At 37.1% G+C, this 14,611-nt stretch overlaps 1 protein-coding gene across 4 annotated transcripts in view; it reads left to right on the top strand.

Moving 5' to 3' along the window:
- sec24a (SEC24 homolog A, COPII coat complex component) overlaps positions 1-14,611 on the top strand; it is a 58,314-nt gene that overhangs the window by 2,869 nt on the left and 40,834 nt on the right. Inside the window, exons 2-8 of one of the 4 annotated variants that reach the window (XM_035526963.1) lie at positions 3,419-3,561; positions 3,691-3,937; positions 6,600-6,760; positions 8,474-8,655; positions 8,927-9,029; positions 11,860-11,986; positions 12,113-12,222. In XM_035526963.1, coding sequence (XP_035382856.1) covers positions 3,419-3,561; positions 3,691-3,937; positions 6,600-6,760; positions 8,474-8,655; positions 8,927-9,029; positions 11,860-11,986; positions 12,113-12,222 — 1,073 coding nt within the window. Of the gene's footprint in view, positions 1-849; positions 967-3,418; positions 3,938-6,599; positions 6,761-8,473; positions 8,656-8,926; positions 9,030-11,859; positions 11,987-12,112; positions 12,223-14,611 lie in introns of all 4 variants that reach the window. The other 3 variants (XM_035526962.1, XM_035526961.1, XM_035526960.1) reach the window with 3 other exon arrangements.

The raw sequence follows: 14,611 nt of genomic DNA, 5'->3' as shown, positions 1-14,611 counted from the left end.
GGGTTTGCACCACACAGGAACCCTATCATCAGCCTGAAACAACCATGACTCATGAGACAACGGCATATGTTGGCAGTCCTCTAGGGTCCAGTTACCAACCTCACAAGCCCATGTGCGGCACGGTCACTGGTGTTTTGGTGTTAACAGAGGCACTCTGGTGGGTCTTCTGCTCCCATATCCAATGGAAGCTAAAGAAAGCTGCACTGACTTGCAGATATGCATGTGGAGCCTCCTGCATTGAATATAGATGTAGTTTCTGCCAGAGTCACTTTTCTGTTTGCATGTACAATTCTTTCCAGGCACTGTCGGACATGATCATTAAGCCCCTGTGGGCGGTCAGTGGACTGTGGGTGGTAATGCCCCCTATGATACATATTCCTGGTACAGGGGTGACACGGTGGATTGAGGAATGATAAATATCTGCACAACTTTGGAAATGAAATACAAGTAGTACAATAATAAATACCCTTAATACTGTTTAGTAGAAGGGTTGTTATTTGCTATTTCCACATCTTACAATTTAATAGTTTGTGTATTTATGAGAGTGTCAGTTAGTTGTCTCTTAGTGTGTGGTCTACACCTTGGAAAGGAAACACTAGGGTGTTTCTGTATGAGTGACTATATACCCTTTGCTGAAATGTGCATAAACAAGAGATGCAAGCACTTAATGCATGCAATTTATTGTTGACACAAATTGCACTTAATATAGGCATAGAAGTGTTCAATGCTTCTTTTTGGAATTTCCCATGAATGCTAATTGATACTGTTTAGTTTGTTTTAGTCATAGCCACATACAGTTCTTAAATCAATTAAATCTACAAGGCAGACATTTTCATCATATTTTTGGAGCGCTTTGTGCAGATGTACTCCAGCCATCTGACAAATCAGTTATCCAATAAACAGAAGAAACATTCAACCGACTGCAATCCAAGTTTCAACAAAACATCCAATGAACTAATTAAAAAAGTAAGTAGAATTTTATATCTTTGCTAATGGCTGATTCCATCCTCTTGCAATATGCTGAATTCAACATGTTTAGCTACTCTTCTTCCATCATCTGCTATAATTTTAGTGATAGAGGTGTACATCCAGACTTTAGGAAGTATTGGAGAAATTTAGAATTTGGAAGTACAGCTTTTTCAAGTCTTCAATTCCGCCATCACATCCCTCACAGTGGGGCAAATGGGTGAAGAGACATCAAAATAGCCAAGCTGTGGCTTGTCCATGAATGCACCAGCATTGTGTTGCTGCTCCCTGACGATACGGTGCACCTTGCATAATATAATTCCAGTGTCTCTGTTGTTACATAGAACAGTATATTTACTACTTACCCAGAGATCAACATGAGCCATAGAACTGATGAATATGTATTTTATGGAGTGTCAGCCTTCCTATGAAAATCCATATATCAACCGTTTCTCCTTTGTGTAATTAGTTATTTTAGTTTCTGCTTACTTTTGTACAATCGTTTACATTAACATTTGCTTTTACATTCTTTACTTAATTCACATAAAAATGACATTTAAAAATAACATTTACAATGATATATTATTGGCTTTATTTTGTAGAATGTGTATCTCCAGTTCTGAAATAAATTCATGGTAATTAATTGAATAGTCATTGAAAAAAGTATAAAAGAAAGTATTTAAATTGTATAGTACCTTTTGAAGGACTAATGCTATACCCCATGCATGGTGGTGATGCTGTCACTTCACTTTTTATGGGGGAGCACGTTTCTCTAAGTTTGGCGGAGTGCTAATGTTCCAGAGTTGTTACCTTTTGGCATAGCTAGATCTGAATCCACTCTTGCACATTTATATACCTCTATTTTACACAGATTAGTATATGACAATGTCTAATAATCTGTCCTCTCTTCCTGCCAAGGCACATCTACTCTTGGTGTAATGATGTTGCTGAGCTTTGACCCATCTCAGCTGTTGTGGCTCCCCCCCCCTCCCCCCCCCCGAACTCTTCCCTTGCTGTATCTCCTCCCACCTACACCCCACCCATCCACTTCTTCACTGCCCTGGTTCCCTCCTCTCCCAGGATATTAAGAAGGCTCTACAATGAGTGGGCAGGTGTTCATGTGTCATTTTGGACATGCTTACTCATCAGACCCAGTCTAGGACCTTTACAAACCCAGAGTACACCTCTTTCAGGGCAGTGGTAGCTGAGTGGTTATGGTGCTTGAGTAGTAATTGGAAGATTGCTAGTTCAAGTCCCACCACTGCCAAGTTGCCACTTTTGGGTCCCTGAGCAAGGCCCTTAACCCTCAATTGCTCAAGTTGTATTCACTCATAAAAGTCACTTTGTATAAAAAGCATTAGCTAAATGTAAATTTATTGATTACTTGTTCTTATTGCTTATATTGTTCTTGTTGTGGTATTTGTTGTCAGACAGAGGAGGATGAGCTCCCTTGAGTCTTGTTTCCTCTTAAGGTTCCTTCCTTAATCTCTTAAATGTTTTGCTTTCTTTCCACTGTTGCCTTTGGCTCATTGGGGACATAGACTCGAACATCTGTAAAGCTGTTTTGTGACAATAACTGCTGTGAAAAGCATTGCATATAAATAAATTTGACTTTGACTATTTTGGCACTCTATTGTGAGGTTTTCATTTCATTTACCTATTCATGTGAATTTTGAAAATGTGCTTTAAAAAAGTAAATTAAACAGTGAAAGCAAATACCAATATTCTAAAAATAATTTTTATGCTTGAATAAATGGAAAGGTTTGAACGCTAATAGAGGCAAATGGGACTAATTTGGAGGTTTTCCTAACATTGATGGCAAAATGTTACATTGTACTGCATCATCTGATGTTCTAACTAAACTGCTAAGAGTAAATATAGGGTTGCATTTGTTTCTTTACATGCACAAGGCCACCATGCAGTTTACATATCGTATGTGTTAATGTGCATCATCTTGAGGTTTTTGGCATAAAGGATGGAAATGACATTTCAAACGTAAGCAATAACATTTGCAAAACTGGTAATCCAGTTTATGTAGCACATTGTCTTGCAGGATGAAAGACCTCCTAGAACGTGTGTATGTACAAAATTAGACTTAAGTTGAAGATTAGGTAGTTCCAGTATAATACTTGTACATAGTTAAACAAAAACAATAAAGTCATATTAACTGTTATTTTGGGCAGGGGATTGTGTTGTGGTGTTTCCAAAAATCTCCAAATATTATTTTCATGTAATCTCTTATTACAAAGAATGACTTCTTTTTTTGTTCTTATTTGCAGATTTTGTTAGACTTTTTGGCTGTTTATTTAAAATATAGGCTATGGTTTTGTACAGACTAAGATGATGGCTGAGCTATGTGTGGTCATTTTTTAAAAAGTGCTATAGAAACTGCTGTTTGGTTTCATGCTTGATGGTTTGTCGAATGCTTAGCCTTTTTCATTGTAATCCCCAGGTCCTTTACTGAGTCCTATTGCACTTCAGCCCACAACTCAAGATTTCATGGAAGGCCAGGCAGGCTGTCCTACTATAGCACAGTCCAAAGCTCCATTGACATCTGGCACAAATCCCTCTAGGCCCTACCAGCAAGCCACTGAAGTGAGCATGTACCAAAACCCCTCTGGTTCATCCTTGCCTGTTATGCCACCTGTGGGACCTTTGCGGCCCATGCAACCCTCTCAGCCTGACCCAAATAACCACAGGATGTCCATGTCACCACCTTCACAGAGCCCCACAACCCTCCCAGTATCTAACAGTTACTACCAGCATCCTCAACAACCTACAAGCTGGCAGTATAGGGGACATCCTCAAATAGAAGCTCCTTCAAGTGGCATTCAACTGTGCCCTGTTCCAAGCCCTGGCCCAAGTCAAGTTTATAGAATGGGAACTGCCACACCATCTTCCTTCCATAGTGCATCTCAGTCTCCAGGACACTCACCAACATCTGCCTCTGGAAATAACCTCACCATGCCAGGTAGAGAGCAAACATTCTTTAATTTCCAGTTAATTTATTTTCAATTGGTTTAACTTTCATGTAATCTACATAATGTATTCTAAAACATTTTAGTCACCATTGGCCAGTTGGTGAAATTGTTAGTGTTTTTTCAAAATTACATTGGAACATTTTACATTGTGTGTAGGCTGCTCTGCATTGTGCAAAGTTGTAATAACTTATAAATTATACATGTATGATTGCTTAATTAACTAGATTATTGTAGGACAGTTTGGTGCAGTGTGTTTAAATGAAGCAGGGCTATGCCATGTCAGTTGTAATATTGAGCTACTGTCAAAAAGATTCTGATTTAGTATTTTTCAAACTTTTTTAAATTGATTTTCAAGAACAAGTACATGGCTCCCGATTGTTATATAGTTTACAACAAATTAGTGTTGATTAATCCAACTTGGTATAATGACCTTGCACCATCCCACTATATTGATTCCCGAGGGTGAATAGTGGTACAAGTTAGCCATTTCCCCAGGTCTTTAATAAAATGTAAAAAAATAAAACTATATATATATATATATATATATATATATATATAATTTTATTTTTTTTTTTTTTAAGTAAATGTGAGGTTTTCCATTTCATATATTTCATGAACAATCTCTTCCCACTTCCCATTGCTGGCTGCTAGAAACACCTTCAACGTGCATCTATCCTCTCCTACCAGAGTGTCTAGTGTGTCTATATACACAACTGAACAGGTCTTGGGGATATCCAAAACATGCAGTGTATTATTAATATAAGTCACAGCCTGCTCCAAGTAAAATAAAATTTTTGCAATACTTGTCTGTCGCATGCTGATGAACCACAATGTCTCCAACAAGGTTGGGGAATACCTAACTGCACTGATTTAACTTGGTCTAATAAAAATAAAATCTGATTAAGTTTGTTCAGTGGAATTCATGCCACATTATACTTGTGGTCATAGATTTCCACATACTCCACCAGGATGTTAAGTTTTTTCCCCAGGCGTCCCTGACTTATTCAGTTAATCAGATTTTTTTAAATTCATTCCTAGATAAAGTAATGAGACTATTCTATTAATGCCCTTAGAATAGACCTGTGCTACACAAAGAATTATAGGGTTCTCTTCTTACCAAGAGCCAGGATCTTTGGTCTCTGCGAAGTAGAGAAGTTCTAGATATCTGAAAAAACATTGGTTATTTTAGCCAAAGTCATCTTTCAGGTGATGAAAAGATAATGTCCCTTTTGTTTTAAGTGAACAGTAGGCCATCAGCCCCTTATGAATCCGGCTGATTTGTATTTTAACAGATCATGTATAGCTGCACAGTAAGTGTGTCTAAATAAATAAATAAAAGTAAATATTATCTTAGTAAAGCCAGCTCAGTAGTTCCAACTCTAGACATTTAAGCATCTGGTTAGTACTTAAATGTCTATAGTGTTAAATCTAGAAAGTGCATGTCCTCAGTGAGTACAGATTCATGCTTTAATGTGTCAAATGGGAAGCACATCTAAAGCTCAACAGAGAAAATGTAAAACAAACAGAACAATAATCAAGATGGATAACTATATGAAGACCTGGACTGATGTGGAATGTGCATGACATTAATAAAATTGATAATGTTTCTCTGTTCTAGTCAGCTGAACTTAATAACCCTAACTTTTATACTTGCATAAGCTGATAGAAAAATTTGTTTCTACAAGCTGCTTGCATTTAGTGCTTGAAAAAGTTCGTTTTACTGATTTTTGTGTTGCACAGACTAGTTGCATTAATGTCTTGAATTTAACCAGAAATCAGAAAACTGATACACACTGAACCAGTAACAGGTGGGTTAGTTATGTGCACTTAAGTGATGTACATATAAGCCTAATGGAGTCTGTGTGTTTGACATGCTATATTTTGAGTATATAGTTACATGGTGCTGTAGTTGCATACAAAGTTTGCATATTGTGAAGGTGGTTTATAAGTTAACCGCTACTGCTTTTATGGATTTGATATGTTACTATTAAGGGAAATGGTACCCATCTAACACTTGGGGGGGGGGGGTAAATATTTAAAGAAGTGGATGATGTTTGCAGTTGTTGTATTCCTTCACTGTATTTAGTTTGCCCACAGTTGAGTGTAAATTGATTTGTTATTTTTATGTTTGTTTACTCTATACTTGTGGGTTCTTTTGTATATTGTGTTGTAGTTGTGACATATTACTGCATACCTTAGGGGGTGTTTTGAGTGCAGAAAAATATCCTTTTTATGACTGGAAAGATTACTCATTTTAAATGTCACTCAACCACCAACATATCCGGCGTAAACATTATCCTCCTGGGTTCATAATGTTCCAACTAGATCACTACAGGTGTCTACATACTTTAGGCCATACAGTGATCATCACACCTACATTAGATTATTTGACATCCCATTGCAAAATCAGGGTCATTAATGTAGTTTCTCCCTTTTTATGACTAGATCAGCCTCAATTTTTTTTATGAAGTGTTTCCTCAAGATTTTGGCACTTGTATGTGGAATTTGTCATCATTGAAATCATTTATCGTCAGGAATCATTGTTCTTTAGCAGCAAAGTATTTCACTGCAAAAGGTGATGCAATTCTACCATGTAACACTTCTGATCATCTTGAGACATTGGCTGACTCTCTCTGATTCTGTCTGGAACAGCTGCTGCATACCCTCTTCTGCCAGGACAGATGAGCAAGGCTGATGGCACTGTATACCAGTCACTGCCACCTGGTTATCAGAGCATGCTAGGAGTGCCTAAACCTTCTCCTGTGCTCCTTCCACCACAGCCTTACTCCTTGCCATCTCAGCAATACCAGCAGGTGCATAACTAAAAATGTTATTTATTTCAAATTTTCTCTGAGCTCTTGAACCGTGAAAGCATTCTTGGCTGCATGGCTAAGTAAATAAGAAAAATATTTAACAGTATAGCACTTGTTCTGGACAAAAGTCACAAAGTGCTTTACAGAGTGAGTTCATAGACATGTTAACAACAATAAGACAAATCAAAGTTAAAAACATTTAAAACCAAAAATAGAATAATTACAAAGAGCACAAGGACATAGAATACAGATGCGGGGCACTATGTTTACTCAGATGCCTATTTAATATGTGTTTTCAACTGTTCTTTAAAGTAATCAGCAGAAACTGCAAACCTCACAGATACAGGCAAGGTGTCCATAATGTAGGAGAAATGACCCCAAATGCTTGATGATCTTGAGTCTTTAAACAAGTACTGGGAACATGTAAAAGACCTAGATCACCAGATGTGAGGTGGGTATATAGTGATGGTCAGGCACACAAGCAGGAGCCTGGCCATGGGAAGCTCTAAAGGTAATTGTAAGAGTCTTATATTTAATCTTATAATAATCTAGAAACCAGTGAAGAGATTTTATTAAAGTATTCTTGCTGCTGCTTTCTGAATCGCTTGCACATGATTCAGAGTGGATATATTAAGTGATTTAAAAAGGGGCATTATGAGAAGAGCATCAGGGACAGAAGAAATATGTATCAATATTTCTACTTTATAGACTATAGAACTCAACTTGCTAATACTGCATTAATGAAAAAAGCAATATCTAGTCAAGTGTTTTATATCTGTATCAAAAGACAAAAACTGATCAGTAGAACACCTAAATTACATAGAGTAGGGTGAACAACAGAAACCATGACTTTGTTTAAGCAATAGATCAACCTTGTCTGTAGCAACAATCAATATGTCTCATCAGCATTAAGCTGCAAAAACCTATCCGCTATCCATATCGTAGTAGGTTCCAAACACTATAAAAGCTCAGTTAACCTTTGCAACTCCTGAGGTTTAAATGAGGTTTAAAATAAAGTTGGATATCATCAGCAAATAAATCAAATGCAATATTAAAACTTCTAATAATCTATCCCAAAGATAGTAAATATAAAGAAAAAGGCTTAGGCCCAAGCACTGTACCCTGCGGAACACCACAGCACAATGGGAAGGATGCAGAAATAAAATCTCCAATAAACACAGTAAAACTTCTGCCAAAGAGATGATCTTAACCAATCTAATGCTGTACCACATATACCCAATCAGTCTCAGTCACTTAATTGCAGTATTATGATCTACTGTGTCAAAATCAAGTAATACTAATATGGAACAATTCCTCTTATCAAGAGACATAGAAATATAGTTTGAGACTCAACAGTGCAGTCTTAGTAGATTGTCATTTTCAGAAACCAGAATGGAACAACTACTCCTATGCTTCTCCAAAATCTGATTAAAAAAGTAAGTTTAGGTACAGGTTTTGGATTTTTCACTAAGGGCTGGATAATAGCATATTTAAAATATGTGGGAATGCAACCTGAAGACAATGAAAAGTTTCTTATAGAATAAACTGCTGGACTAATAGTAGCTAAAACATTTTTTAAATGTTTAAAATAGTATTTAATAAGGCTATAAGATTTTGAACGTGAATATGTGATTTTAAGGATGCTTGATAAGATCAAAACCAGTATGCATGGCAAAAATGAAGTTTCCTGCATTTTTCATGTAATTTGTCTAGCCTCCTATAGGTCCAGCCCAGTTAAGTTCATCCTTGGCTGCATTAAGCCTACAGGCTCAGGCTCCTGAGGCTCTAAGAGTGGTCAACCTATTGCAGGAACGTAACCTATTGCCCCCTGGACCTATTCCTGCCCCAACACCTTGCTTGCCTCAGGACCTGCAGAAACTCAACTGCAACCCAGAGTGAGTGCATACTTATGTCAGAATTGATGTAGTAGAATGTGCTAACAAATGTATCCAATACTTAGCAATAATTAATTAAGTAAGAATTTTAAATATTTAGCTGTGTTCTTTGATATTGCAAGAAAAATGAAGTAATAGAACTTGAAAACATAATGGCTATGCTGTATTTTATTTATTTATTTATTTATTTATTTATTTTGTGTTGGTTTATTTGTTTTTGTAATAGATCTTTATACTTGTTCATTTACCTTTTATCTCTTTATCCCTGCAGGGTCTTCCGATGTACACTTACCAGCATCCCCCAAACACAGTCACTGTTAAACAAAGCCAGACTGCCTCTTGGATTGCTGTTGCACCCATTTAAAGATCTCTCAGTAAGTCAAGAATTCCAATTAACTGTAAGCAAACATTCCACATAAACTTTAGCTGAAATAAGTCTCTTCCTTTCCATGATGTCCAGTAGTGTTTGCGATCAAATTATTCACTAAAAGCAATATCCATGACTGCATCAGTTTTGTCACGCTACACTTCAACTGATTACAATGCACAGATGATGTTTTGGTGTGCACATGGCTGTAGCTGACACAGTGGGTAAACAAATGAGAGGTATCTGTTTTTGTCTAAGCTTCCTCTATTTGTTGAAACAGCTTCCAATTATGCCGATTGTACCTTGAAATCCTCTGTGAAGTAATTTGATAGCCCCCCTCACCCCCCCACCACCTTGGTACTCAATAGGTGTGAACGAGCATCACTCAAAGAAAATAGCTCTTTATGGCCCAACCGCAACCACGGAATCTAAACGAGGAGGGCGTTGGCTGTCTGTCAGGAACACTGGTATATGAATAATGTGCTAGTTGAATTTTCTGTGACAAAATCTAAAATTCTTATACCAGAAGCATGTTTTAAAAGGACAGGCACAATTGTTGTAGAAATATAACAAAAAATACAGTGTATTCAGCGTGGGATTTTTGGCAAACAGTTGCACATAGACAAAATTTTATAGATAGGTTTTATTGATAGATGTTCTGTATTTTAAGAATATTCAATGCTATCAAGTGATTTATTTGATTATGCCAGGTTGTTCTAGATGGAGTGGGTGCAGTAGGAGGTTTATGATATGATATTTTTATTTGCTTTTGACTGTGGTAACTGTCTTTTGACTGCGGTAACTATGTCTTATCGTATTAGATCTCAGTGCTGCTTTTGATTCATTATTATTAAATGCTGTAAGCACATGGTTGGGCTACTATTCTAAAAATAGTACAAGCCTTATTTCTGAGGGAGAACCTTTTCTGTTAATGTTGGAAATTATTTTTCATCTATGGCCACTACTGGCTATGGAATCCCCCAAGATGCAACATTAGGGCCTATCCTTTCGCATTGTATATGGTTCCTCTGGATGGTGTGGAAGAAAAATGGGGAAGTGTAAAATGTTATTTCTGCTAACACAACTTGATCTCCCATTAAAGCCCAACAATATTTGCTCTCTGAAGTTCCTTAATGAGTGACTTGAGGACAAGATGTATTGTCAATAGCTTTTTCCAACTAAAATAAGAAAAAACATTCCTTTTGATTATACCAATCACACTGCTAGGCTATTAAATCATCCAGGAGCATTCTCAGTATATAACTCCATGAATCATAAATCTTAATGTCATTTTGTTCCTTATGTTGTCAAGACTAGCATTTTTCAACTCAAACTGTTCAATCAATCCTTGCTTTACAAGACCTGGAAAAAGCAGTTCATGTATTTATTATACCTAGATTACTATAATTTCCATTCACCATAAATCAAAGCAACTAAAGGTACTTGACTTGTAACCGGAAGCTTGTGGGTTCAGTCCCCACCACTGCGAGGTTGCCACTGTTGGGCCCCTGAGCAAGGCTCTTAACCCTCAATTGCTCGTTGTACTCAGTCATAATTGTAAGTCGCTTTGGATAAAAGCGTCAGGTAAATGCTGTAAATGTAAATGAGCAAAGTCCTGTTTGCTTGCTCACGTCTTTGTACAAAAAAACAAATTAATTTCCTTTGTCATCTAACACATTATATCTGAGACTTTAGTTACCACACAATGTATGAAACAGCAGTATTCCTGAAAAGAAAGCTGAAATCCTCCTCTCTTAGATTTTGTGGTTGCTGTTCGGCCATGAACCTTTGAGTGATGCTCGTTCACACCTATGAATACCAAGATGTTAGCCCCCCCATCAAATTACTTCACAAGTGTTTACCAGATGCACCCAGAGTGCTTGGCAGTTGTTTTAACAAGTGACACTTGAAAAGGTAGATAGCTCACTTGCCTTGTATGGTCACCTATGAGGGAGGGCAATGCACATAATACACTGCTGGTGCGCTCTAGCCAGATAAGCTGTAGCACATGCCTGAGACACTGTTTGGTGGAACTGAAGCAGTCATTGATATTTTCAGTGGATAATTTGACTGGACAGTTCTTTTGGACTTAATGGAAAGGAAGAGGTTTACTTTAGCTGAAGTTTATGTGGAGTTGTTTTGGTTAAGTTATAGACTTTATTTGCCTTTTAGCCTATTTGCATCAAAGCTAATAGCAAAAGTTATTATCATTTAGCCTTTTAGCAATGAAGCTATTAACACTAAAGCTTATATTTCCATTTAGTAAACATTGTTGTGATAGCAAAAAAAATCTTGCATATTTTTGATGTATAATGACTGATGACGTTTTGGCATTTGGAGACATTTTTGGGCATTTTGGAGATGTCTTGGACACCTAGTGGAAAACACTGTATAGCTCCTTTTCATGTATCATTTTCTTTTACTCTCATGCTCAAAATTGTTCATTTTATCTGACAAGATCCTGGTGATATTGTAGAGCATGACTGAAATTTTATCTCCAGCATTCAAATACACATTATAAACCCCCCAAATAAAAGGTTCTTCTTTTTTTTTTCTTTTTTTTTTTGACATTTCCTTCTGTATTAAATGAGCTCAAATGGGTCCTAAATGATGGGGGGGGGGGGGTTTAAATGTGAATAACTGTCTTGGCCAAGTGTCTGCTTCAATTTGAATTCTGAATGCTCTATCATTTTTCTATATATACAGTTTCAGATAACTAATCTTAGTGTAGAAGTACAAATCATTTAAAAATTTGAGGTGTGCGCACACAGGTTAAATTGTATATTACATGCATTGCAAAGTCCTTTACATTGACATTTTTACTTGTCTCTCTACAGCAGCTACCTGTGGTCACATCCAGCAGTATAGTGCGCTGTCGTTCCTGTAGGACTTATATTAACCCATTTGTGTCCTTCCTGGATCAGAGAAGATGGAAGTGCAACTTATGTTATCGAGTCAATGATGGTAAGAAAGATTTAAAGGTTAAAGTAAGTTTTAATGTTTAAATTAAGTGTGTTTGCCTATATAGGATTAAATAATGCAGAGGATTTGTTTAACTACTGGATCACTATGCGTTTTGCTTTGTTCTAGTTCCTGAGGAGTTCATGTACAATCCTGTCAGCAGATCATATGGAGAGCCACACAAAAGGCCAGAGGTCCAGAATGCCACTATTGAGTTCATTGCTCCTTCTGAATACATGGTAAGCGGCTTTGCCCTTCAGTGTTAAACGTCCTCTCCCTCAAAGTACCTCTCTCTCCTGTTCTGTCTTCAAGATCTGTGTTTAGACAGCATTTGAATTTTATTTAAAAGATTTTTGCACCAAGATTTGTAACACTAATCTTGTTTACACTAATATTGAACTAAACCTGTAAGCCCTCATTGACAGCTTTTAATAAGTAATTTGGTATTGACAGAGTACATTTTAGATAGATGTTTTTAACTTGCTTTTATAATTGCTTTGTATTTTTTATTTTTAAAATTCTAAATGTTTATGTAGATATTTACACATATAGCAAAAGCTTTAAGTGATTTTAATTTTTTTTTTTACATGCATGTACATTAAGTTGCCAGTTTATGATGTTCACCTGTTAAGTAAGCACAAACAACAACAAGTATAACTGAAACCTGTGTAACTGAAACCTGATTCTGCACCCGTGGTCCCTCACAGGCCCATTCTAGCATACTAAAATGAATCACTTGATAGCATGGGATAGTCTTAAAATACAGTCCATCCATGTAAAATTTCTTGCATACCACTATACTACTTGTATACCACGCATACTACCTGCATGCCACTTTTCAGCTGTCTACATGCAGCCATTTGTTAGAAATCCCACACTGAATTCAGTTTTTCCTCTGTTTACACATCAATCACGCCTCTCCCTTTAAATGGCCTTTTTAAAAATGCTTCCGGTATAAGATTCAGAGTTTGTCATAGAAAACATAGAAAAAAGTTACTGTCAGAGCAACTGTGTGACACATTTAAACAGTATACAGAATGTTAAAGTTCTTTATTTGCTTGCTCACATCTGTACAAAAACAAGTGTTCATTTCCTTCATAACCTAACACCAAAATATGCAAGCCTTTGGTTACCGCACAGTGCACGTAAGTCACATAACAGTGTTCATGAATAGAAACCTAAAGCCCTGTTTAGATTCTGTGGTTGGTGTTAGGCCAAAAACAGCTATTTTCTTTGAGTGATGCATGTTCACACCAATGAGTACCAAGGTTTTAGCACCCCTACCCACCCCCTCATCAGATTACTTCACAAGTGTTTACCAGAGGCACCCAGAGTGATTGACAGCTGTTCCAACAAGTGGCGCTTCCTCAGCGGAAAAGGTAGACAGCTCACTTGCTGTCTTCCAGTTTACCATCCTCAATACCCCTGAACTCTGAGAGCTACACGTTTACCTAAGATGAGAAGTATTTAATACATTGTTTTAAATACTAAGATTGTGTCTGAGTCCTGAACATTTGACAGGAAGGTTATTGCAGAGCTTGGGAGCTTTACCTCAGAAGGCAGAGCCTTTTCCTATAGACTTCCTTATTCTAGGTACCAGTGGTACCAGCCTGCACCTTCTGATCAAACCAGATGTGGCAGATCATAATAGACCAAGAGTTTAAGGTACTGTGTGGCAAGACCATTATTATTTTGTAAGGCATTAGAACTATCTTATGATTAGTGTCAAGTTTTACTGAGAGCTGTGCAATGTAGCTAAGATGGGAGTAATGAGTTCAAACGTTCAATTTCTAGTAAGAACTCTGGCTGCTAGATTTTGTAGTAACGAGCTTGTTTATGCATTTACTGGTACCACCAAGATAGTATGGCATTACCGTAATTCAATATTGACAATAAAATATGGACTAGCTTTTCTGCAAGGATAGTATTTTTCCAGTCTTTGCAAGGGAAAAAGGCTGTCCTAGAATTATTTACATGAGCTTCGAATGATGTATTGGGATCCATTACGCCAAGATCTTTAATCTTTAAACATGGTGTAACTGGGAAACCATTTAAGGTTTGTTATATAATCAGAGATCTTACTTTTGTCTGCCTGTGGGTCCAGTAGGAACACTTGGGTTTTGTCAGGATTAAGTAAGATTAAGTTTCTCAGCATCCAGTGTCTGATGTCCTTGACGCATTCCTCAGTTATATTAAGATGATATTTGTCTTCTGGTTTGGATAAGGCATTTAACTGAGTGTCAACATAGCAGTGGAAACTAGCACAGTGCTTATGAATAAGTTTACCTATAGGTATATATAAAGAGGGTAAACCAAGGCCCCTATTACATATCCTTATGAGACACCAAAACTAACCTTGGTGTATGCTGAAAGTCTCCCTTTATGTTCACAAACTGGTAACGATCAGCTAAGTAAGATTTAAACCAGGAAATCCCTTAATCCTTACAACATTTTTGAGTTGATCTAGTCAAATGTGATCTATAGTATTAAATGCTGCACTGGGATCAAGCAATATAAGCAAAGAGAGACAGCCCTGTTCAGAAGCCAACAGGTCACTAACTGGTTTAATCAGCACCAACTCTGCACTATAAGGAGGCCTAAACCCTTCTGGTGCAGATATGAGCTCAG

Source organism: Electrophorus electricus, chromosome 6 (genome assembly GCF_013358815.1).
Source record: "Electrophorus electricus isolate fEleEle1 chromosome 6, fEleEle1.pri, whole genome shotgun sequence".
In the NCBI taxonomy this organism is placed as follows: Eukaryota; Metazoa; Chordata; class Actinopteri; order Gymnotiformes; family Gymnotidae; genus Electrophorus; species Electrophorus electricus.
The sequence above is the reverse complement of the archived record's forward strand: the minus strand, read 5'-3'. Positions and strand labels throughout refer to the sequence as shown.